This window comes from Tenrec ecaudatus, chromosome 18 (assembly GCF_050624435.1).
Source record: "Tenrec ecaudatus isolate mTenEca1 chromosome 18, mTenEca1.hap1, whole genome shotgun sequence".
Lineage (NCBI taxonomy): Eukaryota > Metazoa > Chordata > Mammalia > Afrosoricida > Tenrecidae > Tenrec > Tenrec ecaudatus.
Window position 1 is genome coordinate 2,227,203 of NC_134547.1, and position 26,300 is coordinate 2,253,502.

At 52.3% G+C, this 26,300-nt stretch overlaps 1 protein-coding gene across 2 annotated transcripts; it reads right to left on the minus strand.

The window, feature by feature from the left end:
• Window positions 1-245: 245 nt before the first annotated feature.
• Window positions 246-25,400, minus strand: ZNF667 (zinc finger protein 667). 2 transcript variants are annotated; one of them, XM_075537680.1, is made up of 6 exons: window positions 25,233-25,400; window positions 20,233-20,353; window positions 17,941-18,013; window positions 16,585-16,711; window positions 10,367-10,459; window positions 246-3,468 (listed from the first exon to the last, which is right to left on the minus strand). In XM_075537680.1, exons 3-6 carry the CDS (start codon window positions 17,971-17,973, stop codon window positions 1,910-1,912), a joined length of 1,812 nt encoding a protein of 603 aa, XP_075393795.1. In that variant the 5' UTR covers window positions 17,974-18,013; window positions 20,233-20,353; window positions 25,233-25,400; the 3' UTR covers window positions 246-1,909. The 2 variants fall into 2 exon arrangements, with proteins under 2 accessions (XP_075393795.1, XP_075393796.1); XM_075537681.1 differs by lacking the exon at window positions 25,233-25,400 and having other exon boundaries at window positions 20,233-21,177.
• Between the last annotated feature and the right edge of the window lie 900 nt (window positions 25,401-26,300).

Consider the following 26,300-nt stretch of genomic DNA (forward strand, 5'->3'; position numbering starts at 1 on the left):
ATTTGCATGGGGATTTGGCATGTCCATTCTTCTGTGTGCATGCTCACCCCTCAGAGTTTGAGCTGCCGTTTCTCCCCAGTGGTCATGGGTAGACAGGCCTAATCCATGTGGCCCTCCTTCCTGCAGCGCTATCTTTACTCAGAGCAGCTACGGAGGTTCTCAAAAACCACCTTTGTGGAGGGGACGCTTAGAAAGAAGAGCCCAACTGCACGGCCCAATTGTGAAACAAAACAACACTCTGATTTTATTTCTTAGAGACTTTACACAAGAAAGAGGCACTGAATGAGGTTACATATATCGAACATTTGACAGGAAAATAGCCAAGTATACAAATCCAGTTATTTTTAATCTATATTCTATCACAGTGTTCTTACATCAAAAATAACAATACAGGCACACATCACTTAACGTCCACCATGTTATGTGATTTAGACTTTGTGCAACACCTATGTCTGCGGGATGTGGGGGAATCTCAGGTACACTGGCTCCCACTTCAGACTTCGGGTCAATGTTCAGTCCACTAAGCTCCTCCCACTGTCACTGTCTTCTCTACTAAGCAGGCTGCATTGAAGGCCACCTTTTTTATAAGAACCTGTTTAAGGAGGAGATGATGCAGGCCAAGAGGGCTGAGGTACCACAGCCAGGGCTAAGATGCCCAGTTACATACTTTTCCATCAGGGCCCTACAGGGCCACACCAGGCAAAACTCGGGGACCAGATGTACCAAGTCATGGGAGTCAAGGGAGCAAAGGGCTGCGAGGTTTGGCTCTGGGCCTCCATCGTTGAAGACTGGGTGGCTCTGGGCCATGGGTGGCAGCTGGACAGGAGGAGGGCTTCCACTCACGATGGGGGTCTGGTATCCTAGCACGCAGATACCAGGGTGCCTCTGTCCATGCTTATACATGTGGTCAGACATCACCCAATGGGACATTAAGTGATGCATACCTGTGTATTTATTCATATAAATATAGACAACTTACTTTCACATAAAACACTATCAAATAAGTTTCTCCCTGCACTTGGGTTTCTCGTTCTTCGGTACTTCCTGGTTCTTTCTCCATTGACCTCTCTCTCCACCATGTTGAATCTTCACACGACCAAGTCCATATGCCCTCGGACTCGTGGCAACTCTAAGAGAGTCACTCTTGCGACTCGCAGCGTTGTGAGCGCTTGCTTTGGCCACCTTGACACATCCTTCTTTCTTTTCACCCACGGGGTTCTGTCGGCTGACGGTGGCATCCTAGTTTGCCAGGAAGTCCTTTACACCTGAGGAGGGACCACTCCTTGGAGAAAGACATCATGCTTGGTAGAGGGTCAATGAGAAAGAGGAAGGCCCCCAACGAGATGAACTGACACAGTGGCTGCAACAATGGGCTCAGATACAGCAATGATTGTGAGGATGGCGTAGGGCCAGGCAGTGTTTCCTTCTGCTGTCCACAGGGTTGCTATGGGTCAGAACTGACTCGACAGCACCTAACACGGCTCTGAGGAACAGATACAAATTCTCTTCACGTGACGTTACAAGTTAACCTCAAAGCCCCATATGCGAAAATGATGTCACAATTCCACTTTGTTGGACACAACCAATGAAATAGCTTTTACACTACACTGGACGGAGAACATTAGTAATTTTTTTTTATCGAATAAAGAAGGCTTTTCCATCATAATGACTGATCCAATCCTACCAAACTTGCTACTTTGAGACTGAAGACCTGTGATGAGGTCAGCTGATTTCAAATCATCAGGTCACCAGTCACCAGTCACATCTACACTTTCAAAGTGGGGGCACTTATTAGATGATCCCATACGTACACAAAACTTGTTGTAAATACACTTTTCCCTTGCCTCTATTCCTGCTTCTTGGGGGGGGGGGGGGATTCTCAGCCTTCAATTTCAGATTCAAAACAGCCTTAGGCTTTTTCTTCAGAGTGTGAATTCTGATGTCGAATCAGGGATGAGCTCCGACTGTACGCCTTCCCACACTTGCTACATGCATAGGGCTTCTCTGAAGAATGGCTTCTCTGATGGCGGATGAGATCGGAGCCACTGCTAAACGCCTTCCCACACTCCGGGCACTCATAGGGCTTCTCCCCCGTGTGGCTCCTTTCATGCAGAATAAGGGAGGTACGCTGACTGAAGGCCTTCCCACACGTTTTGCATGTGTACGGCTTCTCTCCAGTGTGAATTCTTTCGTGCTGGGCAAGGTGTGCGCTCTGGCTGAAGGCTTTCCCACACTGATCGCATTCATAGGGTCGATCTTCAGAGTGAATCCTCTTGTGTCGAGTGAGGGATATCCGGTGGCTGAAAGCTTTTCCACACTCCTCACAGTGGTAGGGTTTTTCTCCAGTATGAATTCTCTGATGTTCAATCAGAAACGACTGGCGGCCAAAAACCTTGCTGCATTTATTGCACTTGAAAGGTTTCTCTTCAGAATGGATATTTTTATGTATTTTAAGATTCGCCATTCCCGAAAACATCTTCCCGCATTCCTTACATTCAATCCGCTTCTTCTTCTTCGCATGAACTTTCTGGTGTTGAATCAGGGCCGTTTGCCGGGTGCAGATCTTATCACACTTTTTGCACTTGAATAGTTTCTCGTTATGAATTTTCAGATGTAGAATAAAGCCGGACAGCCGCTCGAAGACCTTCTCACACTTGTCACATTTGTTGGATTTCTCTGAAGCGTGGACTCTCTGATGAAGCAGGAGTGATGAAACCTTACGAAAGGATTTCAAACACTTCCGGCATTTGTAGAGACTCTCTAAAGAGAGCCCCTTCTGCTTTAGGCTCTGACTTACGGCTTTCTTGCTTTTAAGGGTTTTCTTTCCAGCGTGACTTCGCTTGTGGTTAAGAAGGGTCGACTTCTTTCTGAAACGTTTCCCACATTTACGGCATTTGTGGATTTTCTTTCTATTGTGAATTTTCTTATGAAGCAAAGCTGATGACATCCGATTAAAAGCTTTCCCGCATGTTTTGCACTGGTGAGCCTTCTCCACAATGTGAATTTTGTGAGCTATGCTCACAGATGGGCACTGGCTTACTGCCAACTCACAGTCTGAGGTTCCCTTTCCATGATGAATTTTCTCATGTAGATTAAGGGTTGCCATTTGATTGAAGTGTCTTCCACATTCACCACAATCAAAACTTCTCTTCCCAGCGTGGACTCTCTGGTGAAGAAGGAGGGAGGAAATTCGCTTGAAAGCCTTCTTACAACCACTGCATTCGTAAGGCTTCTCCCTGGTATGGGTGAGCTGATGAAGTTGAAGAGATAAGCTCCAATTGAAGGTTTTATCACACTCACTACATTTTAGAGGTTCCTTCTCCGGACGTCCTTTGGCAGATTTTAATATGACTGAAATGATGTAACCCTTCTTTCTTATGGAAACTTTCTTCTTCTGATGAAGGCTTTGCCCAGCTTTGCTGCTCTGCTTCTGGAGTGACTTCTTTCTCTTAGATGTGGACCCTGAGTCTGAAAGACATAAATAAATAAACAAAATGTTTCTGTTTCTCTGTGTTGAAAAAACAAAACAAGAACTCCCAGAATATACTTGGAGGCATTAACAATCATAACAATACCAACTTTAGTAACAGAACAGGAACTCTTTAGCATTCGTGGTTGGTTTTGCTATACCCGTGGGAATACAGAAACTGGTAATAACTGGGATTTAGGAGTGCTTGCAATTTGAGAAAGAATAAACAAAGTCTTAAAATAAAGGATATATTTTACATCTTGTACCTCATTGACTTCTTACATAGCTTATTAGGTAAATGTACCATTGTTACATAAGATGTCCAGAGAAGGCAAATCTATCGGATGTAGATTAATGGTTGCCTGGGTCTAGAGGTGAGAATGGGAGTAAACAATAAAGGGATCTTATTGGGGGTGATAAAAATGTTCTGGAACTGGCTGATGCCGATGGGCACACATAAAGTTATAAAATTAAAATATATTCTTAAAATCAATAATGCCTGAAGAGCTCAGGTCTTGGGTAACAAAGACAATATTTTATATCTTACCCTGCTAACTTTCAGCTAGGGTCTAATAATCTTGTGAGTGGCCAGCTAAGTGGCAATTATTAGTCTTTGGTCATCAGAAGAAGATATATGCAATAATTTAGTCCACAGGGATAATATGCTAATGTGCCACACGTGCCTCAGCTTCCAAGACCCTGAGACCAGAAGAACTGGATCAGTGGTTCTCAACCTTCCTAATGCCCGCGACTCTTTAATACAGTTCCTCATGTGGTCGTGACCCCCAACCATAAAATCATTTTCGTTGCTACTTCATCACTGTCATGTTACTGTTATGAATCAGACGACCCCTGTGAAAGGGTTGTTTGACTCCCAAAGCGGTCGTGACCCACAAGTTGAGAACCACTGGACTAGATGGTGCCTGACTGCCATTCTGAAAGAGATCAGAGAAGGTACAGGAGAGAGAGGGGGGAAATGTGGAGCAAAACTCAGACCATAAAAAAGATTAGCTTACAACTCACTGCTGTCAAGTGGCGCCAACTCAGAGAAACTCTGCAGGACAGGGTAGAACTGTATCTGTGAGCTTCTGACACTGTCACTCTTCATGGGAGTAGCAAACCCTATCTTTCTGCTTACGTATCTGAAAAAGACTGTGGGACCCTAGGGGGTGGCCCAAACTGCCTTCACACCCAGATCTGAAATTACTCCTGTGGCTCAGCTTCCAGCCAAACGGACAGGCTTGTTTAGTGAGCAGTAACACCAGGGCTGCACACACCACTTAGAAGAGTCCACCATTCCAGATCAAGCAGGTAGTATCTGCCCAGGGGAGACACGCAGAAGGCAGGAAAGCAGGGTGAATGGAAACAGAAAACACAGGCAGGAGGTCACAGTGAGTTACAACGTGGGGGTTGCAATCAATGTCACAGAACAAGATGCGTATGAATTATTGAATTCATTAAACTCGATGGCTCTGTACTTTCACCCAAATCACACACACAAACCTAACAGCTACTGAAACTATTTAGACATTTAGAAGAGTGAGAACGTTCAACTCAGTAAAGTAGGGAAAAGATCTAAGAAGAGAAAGAATAGTTAAAACTTAAAAAAAAAAAAGATATGTATTATTTATTAAAGAGAAAGCACAAGCACTTTAAAGTAACTGCCGGTAATGTGGACTGAATATAAACTCTAGGACATGTGGCACAATAAACATGAAGTGTGTCTGGTCTGAGGCGAGATGAGCTAAGAAAGGTATAAATTTGATCGTGAATAAGGAAGAATAAAGAAAAACCGAGGCCTGTGAATGACCAAACTCAAAACCGAACTCACTGCCAGTTGATGCCAACTCATAGCAAACCTGCAGGACAGGGTAGAACTGCCCCTGAAGATTTTCCAACACTGTGACTCTTTGTTTCTCTGTTTCAATGATCTATTTTATTAAGAGTAGTCTGATCACACATGGTCCAAGAACATTCAAATAGGAAACCAAATATAATCAGATGTTAAAGACTGGGCTTCAAACATCATAGCTTCACCGGAGCCTTCTGCACCAGGCTGCAGATAAATTGGCCATGGTTCTTGGTGAGAAAGACCGTGGCCGCAACAGCTGGCTGAATGTCACCTCCAGGAAGGACCCACGGACAAGACTCTTAACTCGTTAAGGGGTAGAAAATCCTGTAGCATGCCTGGTGGTTTCTAACTGCCCATCTTACAGTTGGCAGCTCAAAATGTAACCACTACACCCCCAGGGCTCCTTGTGAGTTACAGCGTGAGCGAAAAAGACTAAACGTATCAGGAACTGCGGACAGGATGGACAAATAAGTGTTGGAACAAGTACAGCCAAAACGTTCCTTCAAAGTGAGGATGGTGGGACTTTGTCTCACCCACTGTGGACATGGACAGAGGGGCCAGTCCCTAGAGAAGGACAGTAGGAGGTCAGTGAAAAAGAGACAGACCGCCAACAAGATGGATTGACAGAATGACAGTGGCAATGGCCTCGAACAACCTTGAGGATAGCGAGGGCCCGGGCAGTATTTCATTCTGATGTATAGAGTTCTACTGAATCAGAACTGACTTGAAGATACCTTAACAACATTAAGTGTAATAAAGATGTGTGGTGGTGCAGTGGTTAAGCATTTGGCTGGTAAATGAAAGGTCAATGGTTTGAATCCATGGGAGTGAAGACCTAGTGACTTACACACGCCAAGACTACCACCTAGAAAAACCCATGGGGCAGTTCAACCCTGTCCCGTAGGATCACTATGACCTGGAATCAGGGTGACAGCTATGGGTTTGATGGGAATAATACACATACTGCACTGTGAAGACAGCACTAAAAAAAATTTTTTTAAAAGAACATGAAACATCTCATTTTAAAAATGCTGATTCGACACACCTTGAAATGATTGTGGGTTTGATTCCAGGCTACCATCGTAAAACAAATATGGCTGCTAAGCCACATGGATCTGTTTGCTCTCCCGATACACATGAAGGATTAAAGCTACATTGTAATCTAGTAAGTATAAGACAGCATTTTAAGATGGAAATACTTACTGTGAGTGACCAAAATGTGACCGAGACACAAAGTGACCATGTGCCTTTGGAAAATTCAACTTTTTTCTACCATAGGTGAATGTTTTAAAATTTTAAAAAAATATTTATCACTAGCATATTGATTTATTCTTGTTTAACATCTTAAAATAAATCAATATGAACCACCAGATTAACAAAATGAAGAAATGATTGCATAAGAATATCAGGGAGCATGGAAAAGGCAGTTAATAAAATTCATCTAAACATTGAAAACAGAGAAAACAAAATTCTCAGCAAAATAGGATGAGAAAGGAATAAACTCTTGAAGTAGAATATTTCTTATAAGACTATATATGGTAAATGGCAAAGTACCTGGAGGTTTCTAAGACTGAAAACCAGATTAAGATGTGTCTTCCAATCGCCGAAGACAAATGGGTCCATAGGCAAATGTGGTGAAGAAAACAGATGGAGCTCAGCTATCAAAAGATACAGCATCTGGGGTTGTAAAGGCTTGAAGATAAACAAGCGGCCATCTAGCTCAGAAGCAACAAAGCCCACATGAAAGAAGCCCACCAGCCTGTGTGATCACGAGGTGCTGAAGGGATCAGTCATCAGGCATCAAAGAACAAAAAATCATATCATTGTGAATGAGGGGGAGTGCGGAGAGGGGGACCCAAAGCCCATCTGTAGGCAACTGGACATCCCCTTATGGAAAGGTCGCAGGGAGGAGACAAGCCAGCCAGGGTACAGTCTAGCAACATTGAAACATACAACTTTCTTCTAGTTCTTAAATGCTTCCTTTCCACCCCCTCCACCCAACCCAACTATCACGATCCCAAGTCTGCCTTAAAAATCTGGCTAGTACAGATAGGATCTGGAAACACAGGGAATCCAGGACAGATGATCCCCTCAGGACCAGTGGTGAGAATGGCAACATCAGGAGGGTGGGGGAGAGGGTAGGGTAAAGCGGGGGAACTGATTACAAGGATCTACATATAACCTCCTCCCTGAGGGACGGACAACAGAGAAGTGGGTGAAGGGAGACATCAGACAGTGTAAGATATGACAAAATATTAAATTATAAATTATCAAGGGTTCATGAGGGACGGGAAAAATGAGGAGCTGATGCCAGGGGCTTAAGTGGAGAGCAAATGTTTTGAGAATGATGATGGCAACAAATGTACAACGTGCTTTACACAATTGATGTATGTATGGATTGTGATAAGAGTTGTATGTGCCCCCAATAAAATGGTTAAAAAAACCCAAACCAAAAACAACAAAAAAGATTTGTGTCTTCTTTTTTGTTATATATTATTATTCTCCTATGCAGTGGTTCTCAACCTGTGGGTTGAGACCCCTGGGGGCGGGGGGAGGGGAGGTCAAATGATCCTTTCACAGGGGTCGCTTAAGACCATTGGAAAACACATAAATATTTCACAATATATAATGACATATTGTTTGTAATTAATCACTATGCTGTAATTGTGTTTAAATGTGTAACAATGAAAAAACATCGTGTCTATCAGATATTTACATGACGATTCAAAACAGTAGCAAAATGGCAGTTATGAAGTTGCAACGAAAATAATTTTATGGTTGGGGTCACCACCACATGAGGGACTGTAGTAAAGAGTCACGGCATTAAGGAGGTGGAGAACTACTGTCCTGAGGCAAGGGGGGGGGAGTAAAGTATTGAAAATGAAAAAATAGTGAAATTCACTATTCTTCGATGGCCTACTCATAGATGTGTGTACAAACAAAACATTATCATGAACAAATGAACGAGCCAGGCTTTATAGAGAATGTGTGATGCAGGGTAGCCTTGGGCTTTCCACTTGTAGGGCAAGCACTGGGGGTGGCTGGTGGGGTAAGCGACATCTTTGAAGCCCAATGAGACACAGGGAAACACAACAAAGTGCTATACATACATAAGGCGTGATTGTATGTGTTGACACGGTAGTATTCTGAATATACTAGGTTAACCCAAAACACAAACTAACAAAACCCCAAAACAAACTCACGACATCACGCAGATACGGACCCACAGCTCAGTGCTGACTCAGAGAAATGCCAGAGCAGAACTGTGCCTGCGGGTCTGCAAGACTAACTCTTGTAAGAGTGGAAAGCCTCATTCGGTACATGGCTAAATTTAGTTCCACTTGGTTCTTTGTATTTGAAATAGAGAACACGACATTTTAATTTATTTAAACCATTTTTAAAATTGGAACTTAGGTGGGGGAAGGACACTGGAACGCTTCTAAGAAGAGTTTTATTGACATATAATCCACATACCACGGACTTCAATAGTCGGGCCCTATCAAAAAGAGTGGCACAAATACCACCACAATCGGTTCCAGAACATTTTCTACCTTCTTACACGCCTTGTTACTAGCTCTCCATTTCCCTCCCGCCTCCCCTCCCAGGCCCCCAAGAGGCATTCATCCAATTCCTCTTTGTAGATTTACCTCTCCTGAATTTCATACACTGGAAAACACACCCCAAACAAACAAACCAGAGAAAAATCTCAATTGCAAAGGGATTAGGAAGCATTAAAAACCAGGAAAAATTTAAAATGGGCTGATCATTTTCGTAATAAACTGTGACTCCTGTCCGTGAGCTCTGTGTGGCCGTTGAAATGACTTTCGGGCCCAGTGAGAAGCGGAGGATGCCTTGGGAGGAAGGGTGGGTGTCAGAATTGGTGAGGGAGATTGGAGGGTTGGGGGAGTGGCTGATGTTAGCCCCAGAGGAACTGGCCACGGGCTGACGTGCTGCCATACCATCCCCCACAGGCATCGTGGCAACTAAGTCACAGACAGTCAGATGACCAAGTTGGGGTGCTGAGCTGTTGGCTTATCCAGCATGGCTGACTCCTAGCTCCTCGTGAGGGTGGGCGATGTGTCCCATCAGAAACCATGGTATTTCGTGACAGCCACTAATTAAAGAGTGAGGCTGTTGAGACTTCGACTGGCTTATTTTGGACACTTCGTCGGGGAAGATCAATGCTGTCGTACACAATGCTGAGACCACAATGGCGAGGGAGCAAACACATAGGGGACCTGCAACTTGGCCAACCAAATGCCCTTAAGGCCATGGAGTCACTAATGACCCACGGAGATCCTCCAGGACAGGGCAGAATGGGCCCCCGTGGGACTGTCACTCTTTATGGGGTACATGGCCTCGTCTTTCTCCCCGGTGATTTCGAACTGCTGACCTTGTGGTTTAGCAGCCCTTTAGCAGTTCCTCTGGCCAACCAGAGAGGGAGCGAGTGGAAAAGGGGCCGAGTCATGGTCATGGGAAGGTCACCCAAATGAACAGGCATGGAAAATAGCTTCTTATTTTGATGGAACGGAAGGCGTTGTGGCACCTTGAGCGCTCCCCCTAGAAGTGCTCTCCGTTGCGGGCAGAGCACACCTTTCCTGGGGCAGAGAGGTATATGAAACCAGAGATGCAGGGAAGACTACGGGGGGAGGGGGGACACCAGGGTGTGAAGAGGCAAACTTCTGAGTGTAGGTCTCTTGGGATCCAAACCCAGATCCTCTGCCCCCCACCCTCCCTGCTATGTCCCTGGGGTTCGCCGGTCCTTGTCCCCGACCCTTTACCTGGCAGGATGTCCTTCTCCGGGGGATGCTTCTTCCTCGTAACATAGCCAAAGTACGTGAGACGAAGCTCTCTTCCAAGGAGCACTCTGGCTGTCCTTCCTCCAGGTTGACACCCCAACAGAGCACCCCACCCCACCCATCTCACATGTGAGGTCGTCCCGGGTCTGAGCTGACTGGACAGCCAGGGGTTTTGATTTTTCTATCCTCCACCTGGGGGAATCACCCCGGGAGTCTTGAGCTCATGGAGGCTGTCCTCTCACTCACCGGGGCGGCGGCGTCTTTGCAAGGTCTCCATCAGCCAGGGCGCCTGCCCTTTCTGCAGCAAAGCAATCACGCTGGGCTTTCGACCGGAGAGTCCTGCACAGAGGGATGAGGGAGAAGTGCCCGTGAGTTGGGGGTCCCTTGGGAGCCAAAGCCCAGTCTGGCAGCCTACTTCTTAGGTGGGGGTGGAGGCTCAATTTTACCAGAGTTTGGTTCAGTCAAACATGTGATTGGGCACAAGAGGTGGTGGCTGGGTTTGGGAAGATTCCTTTCTTTTTTGGATAGAAATAGGGAGGCCAACTAATAGCTCACTCCCAAAGAGCACGTTGAACCCAATGGTCATCACACAGGACAGGGTAGGACAATCCTTCTGGATTTCTGAGACTGTAACTCTTCATGGGGGACTAGAAGGCCTCGTCTTTCTCCCTTGGTGCAGCTAGTGGTCTTGAACTGATGATCACAAGGTTAGCAGCCCAACATGTAGTCCTCCAGGGCTCACTATGTGTCAAAACTGGCTTGATGGCAGTGGATTTTATTTTAAAGACCATTTTATTGGGGGCTCTTACAACCACCCATACATCAATGGTATCAAGCACATCTGTACATAGGTTGCCACCATCATTTTCAAAACATTTTCTTTCTACTTGAGTCCTTGGTATCAGCTCCTCTTTTGTCCCTCCCCCCCCTTCCTTCTCACCCTCGGGAACCCTTGATAAATCAGAAGTTATTATTATTTTCATATTTTACACCGACCAATGTCTCCCTTCACCCATGTTTCTGTTGTTCGTCCCCCTGGGTGGGGGGTTATATGTCGATCGTTGAGATCAGTTCCTCCCCCCTTCTCCCCACCTTCCCCCTACCCTCCTATTATCACTACTCCCAATTCTGTTCCTAAGGGGGTTATCTGTCCTGGATTCCGTGTGTCATGAGCTCTTATCAGTACCAGTGTACATGCTCCAGCTTAGCCAGGACGGAAAGGCGGGACTGAGTTCCTGATAGTGGGGGGTGAGGAAGCCTCAGGGAACCAGAGGAATGTTGTGTTTCATCGGAGCTGTAATGGCAGTGGATTTTACATGGAGCACATTGGGTGCTCTGGTGGCAGAGAGGTCAAGTGCACGGCTGCTAACTGGAAAGTCTGAAGTTCGAATCTACTGATTGCTCAGTGGGAGAAGGAGAAGGATATGCGCCCGTAAGGATTTATAGCCTTGGAAACCCCACGGAGCAATGCTATGGGGTCTCCGAGTTGGCACTTATTCAAATACAGTGGTTTGTGTTTGTTTCTATAGTTTCTGTTTTTAACGGAGGGCTTGCTATGTGCTGGAGCCCTGAAGGTGCAGTGGGCTATGTGTTAGGGACTAACCTTGAGGTCAGCAGCTCAAATCCACCAGCTGCTCTGCTGGACAAAGAGGAGGCTGCCTACTCCTGTAAAGAGTTACAGTCTCGGAAACTCACAAGGGCAGTTCTACCGTGTCCTGTAGAAATCGGAATCAACTCAATAACAGGGGGTTTGGTTTGGTAACTCCAAGGTATCCATGTTTCTAATTTTTCCTCATTCATTATCCCATTTATTACACCCAGAGTGAATGAGTATGTGGGAAACCAATACTTGAGGGGACTGTGGGATTTGCAAACCAACCAACAAACAATAGATGTAGCATGTGATTTGCATAAAGATGCAGTCACAGCCCACTGGATAGGTAGGTACACCACACTCACCAGTTGGTGAACATCTGGGTTTTCCCACTTTGGGACTCTTAACACTGCTGCCCAAGCACAAAAGGGCAAGTCCAACGTGAGTCCACGGAGGTAAGCTTAAAAAGCACAACGGGCATAGGGGGAAAGCCACCAAATGCATCAATTCCCAGGGCGAGGTCCAGGCACTCTGGCAGGGGTCTGACGCCACCCAGGGATGTATGTGGCAGCCAACTAACCAGGAGGAGGGAAATGGGGAAAAAATTTTTTTAAAGGAGGATGTGCAGAGTAGGGTAACAGAGCACACCCACACACGAGGAGGGTATTGCTCATGTCTCCACAGGAAAGTGAGAAAGGGACCAGACCTCAACTTGGGGCGCCAAGCCCCAGGGCACACACAGGCATGAAGCAGTGAACTAACAGAAAGGCCTTCGGGGTTGGCCCCCTCTCCGGTAGAATGTACTACAGAGGACAGCACTGAAGATACAGCCCACAAACAGTGGTGGGCCTGCCCGGACCACAGGGGAGCAAACAGAGAGAGAGAGAGAGAGAGAGAGAGAGAGAGAGAGAGAGAGAGAGAGAGAGAGAGAGAGAGAGAGAGAGAGAGAGAGAGAGAGAACTGCACCCTGGTCCACCAAGCCTGGGAGGTGGCATTCCTGCTTGGAGCAGCCAGTGCATACCAAGGGCCATGGGGCTGACCCCACCATGAGACACAGGGACCATGCACAGGGCAACAGGGGACAGCACTGGGGACAGTGTGGCTATTGTGCCTGGTCTGACCGCCCCCCCCCCCAGCCCCAAGCGCAACATGAAGGAGCACCACAGAGCAGCAAGGGGAGCAAAGCAATGCAGTCCCCAAGGAATCCTGAAAATTGACTTGGGAATCAGTGGGCGGCAGGGCATGGCATGGCACTTCACCAGATCCGATGGGACAACAATGAGAAGGGCCAGCAGACAGACTCTGGAACTACTGATAGGGGTTCTTCTCTATCTCGTGTCTATCCATAGAAGATAGGCGCTATAACCAATCCCGAGGAGAACATGACAGGGCCGGGGAAAAAATGATGCTGCTGGCCCCGTCTGTGCATTTTGGGGTGACAGATTTCTATGTCTACATGTTCTCAGCCCTGGTGGGGCTGTGGGTTAAGCGCTGGGCTGCTAACCCCAGTCATTGGTTCAAACCCCCCAGCCAAAGACGGGGCCGCAGGTTCTCATCAAGAAACCCTAAGGAGCAGTAGGATTCTCTGCCGCAGGGTTGCCGTGGGCGGGAACTGGCTCGATGGCACTGGTTTGGTGTCTGGTGGGTTAAGTGCTGTGGAGTCAGTTCCGACTCATAGCGACTCTGCACCCCGAAAGGAAACACTGGCCGCTCCAGTACCATCCGTGCAGGGGTCCCTCTGCGTGAGCCCATGGTTGGGGCCAAGGTGTCTGGCCATCTCTCCGAGGGTTTTCTTTTCCCTGCCTTCTCCAGGGACTGGCCTCTCCTGACCTCATGTCGAAACTATGTGAGGCCAGGTCTTGCCATCCTGGCTTCTAAGGAGCACTCTGGCTTCTGCTCGGAGACCCAGCAATCCCACTCCTAGGACACCTTGGGTATTCATCGAGGCAGAGAGGAGATGAGCAGCTGCCGATGGTCAGCAGGTCAAAGCCACCAGGGGCACAGAGCCAGCAGAACCACCCTGTGGGATTCTGAAGCTGGAAACCTGTGTTTAAAGGAGCCAAAGCCTCATCTTCCTCCTGCAGCGGCGCCTAGAGGCGTGAACCGCAGATACTGAAGTTAGCAGCCTAGCTCGGACCATTCTGACCCTGGGATCTGAGGGGCCAGGGATAGAAAAGAAGGCTTGAGATGGACTCCAGGGACATGGAATCGCACACTCCATGCAGGAGCTGGAAGCTGTGCAGAGTCTTCCCCCTGCAGAGCTGCCTGGTAAACAAGGAGTGGCTGGTGCTTATGCGAGCAGATCAGGTAGAATGCACACCGCTAGGGATGGGGGTTTTGGATATTGGGGTGTGGCTGTGGATTGAATTGGACACCCTCACCCCACATGTGAGAATGGGGACAGGAATGGGTTTCCTTTGTAGAGTCAATGAGGCAGGTCTAGTGTGAAGGGGCTGTAATTCCATGGTCAGGGGGGCAGGTCTAGTGTGAGGGGCCTGTAACTCCATGGTCATAAAGCAGGACTAGTGTGAGGGGGCTGTAATTCCATCATTAGGGGGTAGGCCTTGTGTGAGGGGGCTGTAACTCCATGATTAGGAGGCAAGACTAGTGTGAGGGAGCTGTAACTCCATGGTGAGGGGGCAGGTCTAGTGTGAGGGGGCTGTAACTCCATGGTGAGGGGGCAGGTCTAGTGTGAGGGGGCTGTAACTCCATGGTGAGGGGGCAGGTCTAGTGTGAGGGGCCTGTAACTCCATGGTGAGGGGGCAGGTCTAGTGTGAGGGGGCTGTAACTCCATGGTGAGGGGGCAGGTCTAGTGTGAGGGGGCTGTGACTCCATGGTGAGGGGAGAGGTCTAGTGTGATGGGGCTGTGAATCCATGGTCAGGGGGGCAGGTCTAGTATGAGGGGGCTGTAATTCCATGGTGAGGGGGCAGGTCTAATGTGAGGGGGCTGTAACTCTATGGTGAGGGGGAAGGTCTAATGTGAGGGGGCTGTAAGTTCATGATGAGGGGGCAGGTCTACTTTGAGGGGGCTGTAACTCCATTAAATCGGGGGCAGGTCTAGTGTGTGTGGGCTGTGACTCCATCATCATGGGGGGCAGTTCTTGTGTGTGGGGGCTGTAACTCCATGGTCAGGGGACAGGTCTAGTGTGAGGGGGCTGTAACTCCGTGGTCAGGGAGGCAGGAATAGTGTGAGGGGCTGTGACTCCATTATCATGGGGGGCAGGTTTAGTGTGAAGGGGCTGTAACTTCATGGTCAGGGGCCAGGTCTAGTGTGAGGGGGCTGTGACTCCGTCATTGGGGGCAGGTCTAGTGTGTGTGGGCTATAACTCCATGGTGAGGGGGCAGGTCTAGTGTGAGGGGGCTGTGACTCCATCATCATGGGGGCAGGTCTAGTGTGAGTGGACTGTAACTCCATGGTCAGGGGGTAGGTGTGAGGGGGCTGTGACTCCAGGGTCAGGGGTTAAGTCCAGTGTGAGGGGGCTGTGACTCCATGATCAGGGAGGTAGGTCTAGTGTGAGGGGACTGTGCCTCCAAGGTCAGGGGGCAGGTCTAGTGTGAGGGGGCTGTGACTCCATGATCAGGGAGGCAGGTCTAGTGTGCGGGGCTATAACTCCATGGTCAGAGGGCAGGTTGGTGTGATGGGGCTGCAACATTCATGGTCAGGGGCAGGTCTAGTGTGAGGGGCTGTAACTCCATGGTCAGGGAGGCAGGTCTAGTGTGAGGGGCTGTGACTCCATCATCATAGGGGGCAGGTCTAGTGTGAGTGGGTTGCAACTCCATTGTTAGGGGGCAGGTCTAGTGTGAGGGGCTGTAACTCCATGGTGAGTGGGCAGGTCTAGTGTGAGGGGCTTTGACTCTATCATCATGGGGGGCCAGTCTAGTGTGTGTGGGCTGTAAGTCCATGGTCAGTGGGGCAGGTCTATTGTGAGGGGGCTGTAACTCCCTGGTTAGGGGGCAGGTCTAGTGTGAGGGCCTGTGACTCCATGGTCAGTAGGCTGGACTAGTCTGAGGGGGCTGTAACTTCATGGTCAGGGGCAGGTCTAGTGTGCGGGGGCTGAAACTCCATCATCAGGAGGCTGGACTAGTGTGAGGGGACTCTAACTCCATGGTCAGGGGCAGATCTCGTGTGAGGGGGTTGTAACTCCGTGGTCAGGGGGGCAGGTGTAGTGTGAGGAGCTGTGCCTCTGTGGTCATGGGGGCAAGTCTAGTGTGTGGGGGCTGTAACTCCATGGTCAGGGGGGACAGGTCTAGTGTGAGGGGCTGTAACTCCATGATCAGGGGGCAGGAGTAATGTGAAGGGGCTGTGATTCCATCATCAGGGGAGCAGGTCTAGAGTAAGGGGGCTGTAACTCTGTGGTCCGTGGGCAGGACTCATGTGAGGGGGCTGTAACTCCATGGTCAGGGGGGACAGGTCTAGTGTGAGGGGCTGTGACTCCATGATCAGGGGGCAGGAGTAGTGTGAGGGGGCTGTGACTCTATCAACAGGGGAGCAGGTCTAGTGTGAGGGGGCTGTAACTCCATGGTCAGGGGGGACAGGTCTAGTGTGAGGGGCTGTGACTCCATGATCAGGGGGCAGGAGTAGTGTGAGGGGGCTGTGACTCTATCAACAGGGGAGCAGGTCTAGTGTGAGGGGGCTGTAACTCCATGGTCAGGGGGCAGGACTCATGTGAGGTGGCTGTAACTCCAGGGAGTCAATTTGGTGCATTGCTGAGGGGGACAAGGGAAGGAAGCCCACGTGAAGATCACCCGCAGAGCAAGCCTTCCCTTAGAGCTACGGCGCTCACCCTGGACTGTGAGCACATCCATCCCGAGTGTGGAGCTCTGTCCCCCGCCAGCAGCCCATCACAGGGCCACGCGGAGCGAGCCTTACCGAGGTACACCAGGTTCTGGTAGTTCTCCAACATGACATTTTGGTACAGAAGCTTCTGAATGGGGGTCAGCAGCTCCCACTCCTCCTCGGAGAAGTAGATGGCCAAGTCCTCAAAGGTCACCTCGGCCTGAAACGGAATAGCACACGTTGTTTGCCCTGCTAGGTCACTGGGGGAGTGGTGGAGTGGACCCCCAGCAAGGGTGTTCATCGAGGTACCTTAGGGGGTTCTTAGAGGGCACTGAGCCTCTGTTGGGGTTGAGGGTTCACCTCGGGGCCGAGTGAACACCAGGAACTGCTGTGGGAAGGGTAGGGGAGACAAATGGTTTTTATCCCAAAGCAATAGAGGTTATTCCATAAACCAAAGCCTCCTCGATTTCACTGCGCCTTGCCTTCCTGGCCTTGGAATGCCTTGTTTTTTAATATAAACTGGTGGGGGGGGGCATCCCCACATCAAGCCCACCTTTGGGCACCAGTTTCCCAAAAGCGTGTGCTGAATTGCGGTGGGTGTCACGTGGAGGAAATTCTTGAGCCACTGGGGACTCTGCTGTGACACCCTTGCACACTCGGCGGGCTCCAGTGCAGCTTGAACACCGCTTTCTTCTGCGCCAGGAAACCACTGCAGTCACGCCCGAGGCGCCCTGTGTTGAACCCACGCATCTGCGAGGCGTGCCTGTAGCTCCCGAGTACCTGTGTGCTCGGATCTCGTGGGGGGCTAGGCCTGTGAGTGCTCTCATATGTGGGAGTGGATGTCCAGGGAGGTTGACGTGTGCATGTCCATGTGTGTAAGCACCCAGGTGTGTGTGTGTCCATGCCCATGACTGTGTACAGGTGAGTGATGTCTGCGTCCCCAGATGTGTGTCCAGGTATGAGTGTGCGTGTGTGTGCACCCTCAGGTGTGTGTGTCTCCCCACATCTCTCTCTAGGCCTGTGTGTGGCCTCAGGTATGTGAATGTGTGTCCAGGGGTGTGTGTGTGCGTGTGTGTGTATGTGTGTGCTCCCAGATGTGTCCAGGCCTGTGAGTGTCCTCAGTGATGTGAGTGCGTGGGTGTCCAACCCTGCCAGGGTGGGTGCCCAGGCCTGTTGTGTGTCCAGCTCGCGGCATCCTCCCTGTGGCTTTGAGAAGTAGCTGGCAGGTGGCTCTACCCGGAGCACCTGAGACCCTGAGGTGGGGCTCAGGGGGTGGTGGTGGGGATTCTCAAGGCCAGCAAGGCCCTGGCTGCCCGTGGACAGGTGAACAGACAGGTGCCCATGGAGCAGACAGGGGTCCCTGGGGCTCTTCTCAGGGTGCCCCCTCCACGGTGATTGGGGGGCCTGGGGAGTGGCTCCTGGGGTGAGAAAAAGGAGTCAGGCACTCACCGTGGACCTGGCCTTTCCCCGGGTAGCAGGCATTCTTCCTTCTTCCGGGTGGACACACACACAGAGCAGAGAGCTGTGGAGAAACGGGGTCATGAGATGGGGCTGGGGGCAGGCAAGCCAACACACGCTCACCTCACCTGGGACCCACATACACTCTCACCTCATCTGGACACATACACCCATGCAACACAGGACACACATACACATATACACGAGGACACACTCTCTTTCCTCACCTGAACTCCCATCCACCTTACCTGTGACACACACTCACACCTCACCTGGGCGCACACCCATTTACACGAGGACATATACTTTCACCACACACACACACACACACACACACACACACACACCTTGGGACACACATCCCGGACAAGCAGCTGCACACACCAGGCCCGACACCAGCACACACCCCCTTTTTTCCATGCAGGTAGGACAGAGCATCTTCAGGACCCCACCCCCAGCAGTCCCAGCCAGCTCTGGGCCAGGCGACCCATGTCTCCATTCATGTCTGGGGTGGGGGTGAAGGGTTTGTTCCTGAGCAAGGGAGAAGTGCTGGTCTCCCCCCACCCCATGTATCCCTCACCTAGCAACATGGGGAGGGCCCAGGACCAACACAGTGTCAGGCAGAGAGCCCCATGGGAGGCTGGAGAGCCAGGGGTTGTGTGAGCCCTGGGGGCACTATGGGGAGAGCATTCGGGACAGACGGACGTGGGTACAGGGGCCACACTCCCCTTCTTCCCCCACTTCCTCGGAGAGCGGGGCTGCACAGGTGGGTGGCTGCCAGGGTCACCGCCTCCCTTGCCGTGATGATGCTAGCCCAGAGCTTCTCAACCTCTGGGTTGAGACCCCTTTGGGGGTGGAACTACCCTTTCACAAGGGTCTCCCGATTCATAACAGTAGAACAATGACAGGGAGTAGCAACAAAAATAATTGTATGGTGGGGGTCACCACCACATGAGGATCTGCATGAAAGGGTCTTGGCACCAGGAAGCTTGAGAACCGCTGTGCTAACCATTAAGGCCAGCAGGTGAAAGCCACCAGCCGGTCTGCAGGCCCAGGAGGAGGCTGTCTGCTCCAAACAGATGTACACCCACTCTGAGTCGGAGCCTCACCGCTGGCGTGAGTTTGGTTGTTTTTTGTTTTTTGGGGGGGGGTTATGCGCCAGGCTGAGAACGGCAAGGCCAGCAGTTTGGAGGCGCCAGCTGCTTCGACGGGAGGAAGATGAGGCTGCCCTTTAGACTGGACACTGGTTTGACCCCAGGACTGAGTGCTGGCTTCCCATGAGCCCTGCGTCAAACACGCCCCTCTGTCCCCTATCAAGGGCCTGTCACACGGGCTGCATCCTCTGTGAGGGCGAGGCATGCGTTCCACGTGCTACCTTGGGAGTGGGGGGGTAGGGGGGAGCAGTGGTTAGAGTGCTGGGCCAACTGAAGGGCCTGGGGCACCCACCAGCAGTCTGAGCAAGGCCCTGCAGTGTTGGGGGCCTTGTGGCGGGGTTGGGGGGGACAACTCTCTCCTGTTGGATCCCGAGTGGGAACTGGCTCAATGGGAATGGGCTTATTTATGGGGCTTCTCGCCCAAGCTGTGACTGCACACGGGGCAGCGGTCCCCTGGGAAGCATGGATGTCCCTTGGCTAGGCAACCGCAGTGAGCCTGCCTGCCCTGCCTTTCTATTCTGCATTAGGGCAGGGTCCCGAAGAGGCACCACACTGCACCCCACCGCCCCCCTTGCAGGCCACACGTCAGAAGAGCACCGGTGGTGGAGTGGTTTCAGGTTGGGCTGTGATCCGCGCGGTCAGCAGTTCAAGCCCACTAGCAGCTGGGCAGGGAGTTTGGTGGTGGTTTTGTTGTGTGGGCTACACGTTAGCTGCTCACAGCGTGAAGGGGGATAGTTCGAAAGCACCAACCGGAGAAAAGCGAGAGGCTTTTAACTCCGGTCAAGGGTTACGGTCCGGAACCCTGTGGCCGCTCTGTAGCGTCGCTAGGCTAGGCGTCCGCAGGGAACCAACGGCAATGAGCTGTTTATTTGGAAAAGAGACTAGCGCAAGGGGCGCCTGGCCACTGGTCACCAACACTAACATTTGAGCACACTCCTTTGAAAAAGAAAAAGAGTCGAGCCATTTGAAGGGAGGCTGTGAACAGGGGGCCAGCCAGTCCCCCAGGCCCAGGGTCCCCTCCCCCAGACCCCAGGGACATCCTCACAGCCCACGCCTATCAACGAGCGGCTGTCATTGGTTTCCGGGGAGTCAGCTGTGTGCCCAGAGTACCAGCGCACGCCAGAATGACCTTCTAGAAGCAGATCCCCTCGACGGGCCTGTCTCCCTGGGTGGGATGGGTGCCTTTGCTGGGCAGACTCAAATCTCCAGTCCTTGGGTTGCAGCTGAGAGCATCCACTCTTTGCACGATCCTAGAGGGAAACAAACAAACAAACAAATAACGAACAAGTCTCAGACTCCCCATGCACCGACTTCGCGTGGGCCAGGGTGGGCCAGCGCAGGCGCTCACTTCCCACCAATGGCTCTGTCAACCTTTCCCCTCAATGTAGGCACTGTTGCCACACACGGCCCCCCGCCCCCCACCCATCAGTTCAGGTTAAAATCATGCCATAATCTGGGGCTGCGTATTCTGAGATGAAGGCGGGCGCATCCTTTGGGCAGGAGAGAACGTCAGGCGACCACAGGGTTGAGGCGCCTGTGTGTGTCTTACCTGGTTCCTGTCGATCACGATCACCCTCGGCTGGTTAAGAAAAAAACCATAAACAAACGTGGCCCACCCCCACCCCTTCCTTAGTGGACACTGGTGCGGGCTCCGCAGGCCTTCCGGAAGCTTGCCTCAGGAGGACCCTCTGCAGAGTTGCAGTGGCCAGCGCGGGGGTGGGTGCGCTTAACTGTGTGCGCTACCAAGGGGCTCCACTGCGGTGCGGGCCCCTTAGACAGCTCTGCCTGCAGTTTTCCTGTGCTTGAGGGATCAGGGAACCCGGGCCAGGCAATGATATAATGGACGCCTCCCTGTACTGATTTTCTTTCTTTTTTTGGAGGGGTGGGAGGAGACAGGAAAAAAACCAAGGCTTTGCAGGAGTGCAGGGTTAGACAGCAGGGGTGCTTTGACAACAAATGTAAGTAATAGGGCGACACTGGTTGGTGCTTGCTTCCCTCTCCCTGGTGGGCTGCGGCTGCAGCCAGCAGAACAACAGCCCTTAATACAGTGGACAGGCCCCCCTCTGTGCGGCTCTCCCCGGCCAACCCTGAGCTGCCTGCGCGACCAATTACTTAGAATGGCCCCCCACAGTGATGGGGTGGAAATGAGGCTGTATGGCAAATGCGATGGTCGGGCCTGCATGTCCACGTGACTGGGCCGTGACACCCCCCACCCCACTCCCGCCCCCGCCCTGCATCCTCCATCTTGAGACTGGACGTGGCTGTTCTCCATTTTGGGGTGAGGGGCAGTTTCACCTGGGGATGAGCTGGCCATGGTGGGGGGTGGGGGGAACGATTTAGGTGAGCTGTGGAGTCCTTATTCAAAACAGAAAAACAACAAACAAAACGCCTCCCTGCCTGCCAGCAAGGTGACTGATTCACGGTGACCCTACAGGGCAGGGCAGAACTGCCCCTGTGGGTTTCCGAGGCTGACCTTCCTGCAGGAGTTGAAAGCCTCCAGTCTCCAGCGGAGCAGCTGGTGGTTTTGAACTGCTGACTCTGATTAGTAGCCCAGGGAGAAACCCACGGCGCTGCCACGTGACGAGACTGCCCTTTGCCACCATACCAATTTCGGGTCCTTGCTAGTGTGGCACCTTTTATCTGAGGAGGGAGGAGGGGAGGGTGGGGTGAGCAGAGAGAAGGGGTGGGAAGAGAAGTATGCCCTAGGAGACCAGGCTTGCTCCTGGTGAGGCAGATGGTGCTTCCTTGGAATTCCCCTTGGGTGTTTGCTGCTGCTGGTGACGTCAGACACCCCAGGCACACCGCTGACACCTAACTGTGGGGAAGAACTGTCGCCAGGATGCCTTCCCCTCACATACTCTGCCCGTGTCGTCAGTGAAGAACACGGCCTTCCAGGAGACGGACTCAAACTTGAAGAATGGTGGGGATGGTGCAGGCCCCTTCTGTTGTGCATGGGGGTCGCTGCGCCTGAGCGCATGCGCCTGCACCTAGCAGCAATTAAAAATCCAGGTATGTCCGTTTAGAGGACAACCCCTTTCCCCATCATCCACACCTTTTTGCCTGTGAGCCGACTATGACCCCGAGATAGGGTTTTCAAGGGTGGAGTTTCTGGAAGTGGACGACGAGGTCTTTCTTCTGAGGTTCATCTGGGTGAGCTTTTGCTGAGCAGCCCCCAGCGCTGAACTCTCTGTGCCATCTGGGGACTCTACTCCACCACTTTCCTGCAAATTACCTTCTCTTGTCCCCGAGGTCCCTCAGAGTGGTGACTCTCAAGCTTGGGGGGACACACTCCTGACAGGGGGGGGGGCGCATGACAGATCCCCCATGCCATAGTCTGAACCTTCATTTTCTTCTCTCCTCCCTTTGTAACGAGGCCCCTCTCGCTTCGCACCAACAGAAACGTGTCATATGGAACTGCCCTGAGTTGAGGTCTTAGAGCTTGGGTGGCCTAAATGGTTTGTGATGAGTAGCTGATCTAAAAGGCTGAGGGTTCGAACCTACCTGGAGGCTCTATTTTGTCACGTGGGGGCTGGGTTGGTGGCAGCAAACCAGTAGAACCCCAAATCTCAGAGGCGCAGGAGTGAGGCTAGAAATCTCCCTCCTCCCTGTGGAAACCCACACTTCGTGGCTGGGAGGGTGGGGGGTTCAAAGTCATATGTCTAGATTTCCCATGAAGGGATTGCCAGGAATCACTGGGGGGGGGGTCAAGAGGGGGTGTGGAGCAATAGTGAGAAACATTCCTGCTTCATTTTCTCAAAATAATTGCCATCATCCATTTTATTGTCTCTCCTACAAAATGCAAGCTCTCAGGCAGCACACAGACGCTGGTAACACAATAATTAAGCACTTGGCTGTAAAAAAAGGGGGGGGCCCAATTTGAACCCACCCAGGAGCTCTGTGGGAGGAAAATCCGGGACATTTGCTCCCACAAAGATTGTTATTGTTGCTGGGTGACATGGCCAACCCAAAGACACACTGTCCAGCCCTGAGCCATCCTGCCAGGCGTTGCTGTTTTCGTCCCACCAGTACAGCCACTGCTGTCCAGGGTTCTTGCTTCTTTTTCACTGGCCCTTTGCTTTTACCAAGCATGATGTCTTTCTCCAGGGACTGCGTGCGGCACGTCCCTGCTTAAGGTTTGCCATCCTCAATTCCAGAGCACATTCCAGGGAGATTAGTTCATTGAGCAATTCGTGGGCGGGCTGCCGCATTTGCTTCTCATGTAAATGCATGGTGATGCTTGGCTAGCCTAGGGACACAGCTTTGTCACCACAGTCAGGCGCCATTTCTTTCTCTCTCACACATAGACGCCACAAACATATAGCCGCACTTACACATCCCGCAGAAATGACTGTCATAATCTCAATGCTCCGAGGCACACACTCCAACGCAGGTGCAGGCCTAGGGCAGGACACTGGTCACTGGCACACCACCCCAGGTGCTCAGATCGGAGCTCCCTCCGTCTCAGATCACCTCCCAGCAGGTGCAGATCACTCTCCAAGCAGGGTACCTTATAGATAACACCCACCCGTCACCCCCCCCTCCCCGCAGGCTATGGACCACCCATTCAGGTTTCTATCATAGCCTACGCAGACTCTAAATCTCTCTCCCTTTGCATACCCCCCCATCACTGCCCACGCAGGTCCGGGATCCCCAGCCACGCAGGCATCTATCACCACCAACGCAGGCATCTAGTACACCTTTGCAGGACCTGGAATTCCGCATACGCAGGTTTATAGCACTCCCTTTGCAGGACCTGGATTACCGCCTACATCGGTTTATCACTCCCTTCACAGGACAGGATCACCGCCTAGGCAGGAATCTACACAGGACCCGACTGCCGCCCACGCAAGTTTATAGCATACCCGTTGCAGGACCCGGTCACCTCACACGCAGGTTTGTATCACTCCCTGCTCAGGACTGGATCACCAGCTACGCAGGTGCCTTATCACTCCCTTTGCAGGACCCGGATTACTGCCCACGCAGGTCTTTATCATTCCCTTTGCGGTTTCCGCATTACTGCCTACGCAGGTTTATATCGCAGTCCACGCAGACGTCTATCACTCGCTTTGCAGGACCCGGATTACCGCCCACGCAGGCGTCTATCACCCCCTTTGCAGTATCGGGATTACCGCCTACGCAGGTTTATATCGCAGTCCACGCAGACGTCTATCACTCGCTTTGCAGGACCCGGATTACCGCCCACGCAGGTTTTTAGCATTCCCTTTGCAGTATCCGCATTCCCTTTGCAGTATCCGCATTACCGCCTACGCAGGTTTATATCGCAGTCCACGCAGACGTCTATCACTCGCTTTGCAAGACCTGGATTACCGCCCACGCAGGTTTACAAAACTCCCTTTGCAGGATTACTGTTTACGCAGGTTTATATCGCCACCCGCGCAGGTTTATATCACTTGCTTTGCAGCACCCGCATCACCGCCTACGCAGGTGCAGGGTCACAGCCCATAAGGCAGAGGTCACCATCTATGCAAGCCCCTGTCACCACCCACGCAGGTCTCGGATCACCACCTACACGGGGCTCATTCATATCACTGCCTACGCAGGTTCTGCACAGCCCCATCGGGCCCCTATCACAGTCGATGCAGGTCCCGGAGCAGCCCCCTAGCAGGCACTCATCCCCGTCCACGCGGGATCCCTTCCAGGTCCCGAGTCACCACCCACGCAAGCCTGGGATAATCCGCCCACGCAGGTCAGGTTCGCCCTCAACGCAGAGCTCCATACAGGTCCCGTGCCCCATGGGTTCCAGATAATCCCCGTTCGCGCGCGCCTGGAACACAGCCCCTCGCCTCCTGGAACGACCACCCCATCGAGCGCAAATCACTGCCCTTGGCAGGCATGGTTCACCCCTCTGGTCCCGGATCCTAGCACCGGACCACAGCCCCTCGCCATCCTGGGACGACCACCCCATCGGTCCTGGACCGCCGCCCACGCAGGCCCGGATAGCTGCCCCTCACCATCCTGGGATTCGCACCTTGCAGACCCGGGTCGCCCGCCACGGTCCAGACCGTAGCCCACCGCAGGCCCTGATCAGAGTCCCGGTGGTCGCGAGGATCGGAGACCCCCCCACCCCGCTGGGTCACAACCACACAGAGACACACAACACACCCTCACCTCCTTCCCCGTCTGGCCCCGGCGACGCCTACAATGATAACTGCCCACAATGATAACTGCGCAAAGACCCCCGTTCTCCCCGCGCCTGCGCACTTCCTATTGGGACCACCAGGGCCAGGCACGGCCCCGCCCCCTCAAGCATGCAGCTAGAGGGGGCAAGGCCCCGCCCTCAAGCCAAGCCACCACCGGCCTCACGCACGCAGTCACTCAGACAGCACGCACGCGGTCAAGTACCGCCAGACTCCGCCCCTCCGTACGTACACGCAGTCCGGCGCTCTGGGCCCCGCCCCTCCCGCCCCTCCCACTCCCCCCTCCCAAAGTGCGAGCTGTGGCCTAACTCCGCACGGTCCTCAGTTCTAATTTTCCTCTGGGCACCTCGAATATGCACCCCATGACCGACTGAGCCCGCTACCCCATTGCACCGCCCTCCCCGGCTGCTATCCCAGGGTGCTTCCGCTCGGGGGCGCCTGCCCCCCGACTCTCCCGGAGTTCCTTCACATCCACCGGCGGGTGCTGCGGCCCCCAGCGGCGCGTGCGCACTTAAAAATGAAAGCGGCCCCTCCCAGAAGCCTCCGGGGCGTGGCGTGGACCGGGAGCACCGGGCAGGGCACGGGCGCCGTGATCCCGGCCCGCGGAGGCTCCCACGCGTCCGCTGGGGAGAGGGATTCACTGCAGAGAGGAGAGGAGGCGCGCTCCTTCGGGACTGGAGCAGAGTCTCATCCGCGCCGTCACTGAAGGAGACCATCACGCCCACGGATTGCCAGTGTCCAGACTACATTTCCCAGAAGGCACCACGGCCCGTTTCCGTCCCCTGAGGTGGTGCGGGTCTCTGCCCGGCCTGGTCCTTTGTGTGTCAGCCTAGCGGGTGGGCGACGGGCTCTGGAGACAATGTGTGGGGCCGGAGGCGTGAGGTAGCGGTGTGTGAGGTAATCCGGGTGTGATTGTGAGAGATCCTGCCTGGACGACGTCGGCGAGCGGGACCCGGGTTGTAATTTACGTTCACGTGTGTGCGGGCGCGCGCGTGTGTGCGTGTGTGTGTGTGTGTGTGAGTGTGACAGAGGCTGCAAC

Bases quoted from the DNA above. Each gene is read 5' to 3' on its own strand.
- ZNF667 (XM_075537680.1), bottom strand. From the start codon at position 17,973: ATGCCTGCTACCCGGGGAAAGGCCAGGTCCACG. The intron at 10,460-16,584 runs GTAAGGCTCGCT...CCCTCTGTGCAG, and splicing joins CCAGAACCTGGTGTACCTCG to GACTCTCCGGTCGAAAGCCC. The intron at 3,469-10,366 runs GTGAGTGAGAGG...TATGTCTTTCAG, and splicing joins GCAAAGACGCCGCCGCCCCG to ACTCAGGGTCCACATCTAAG.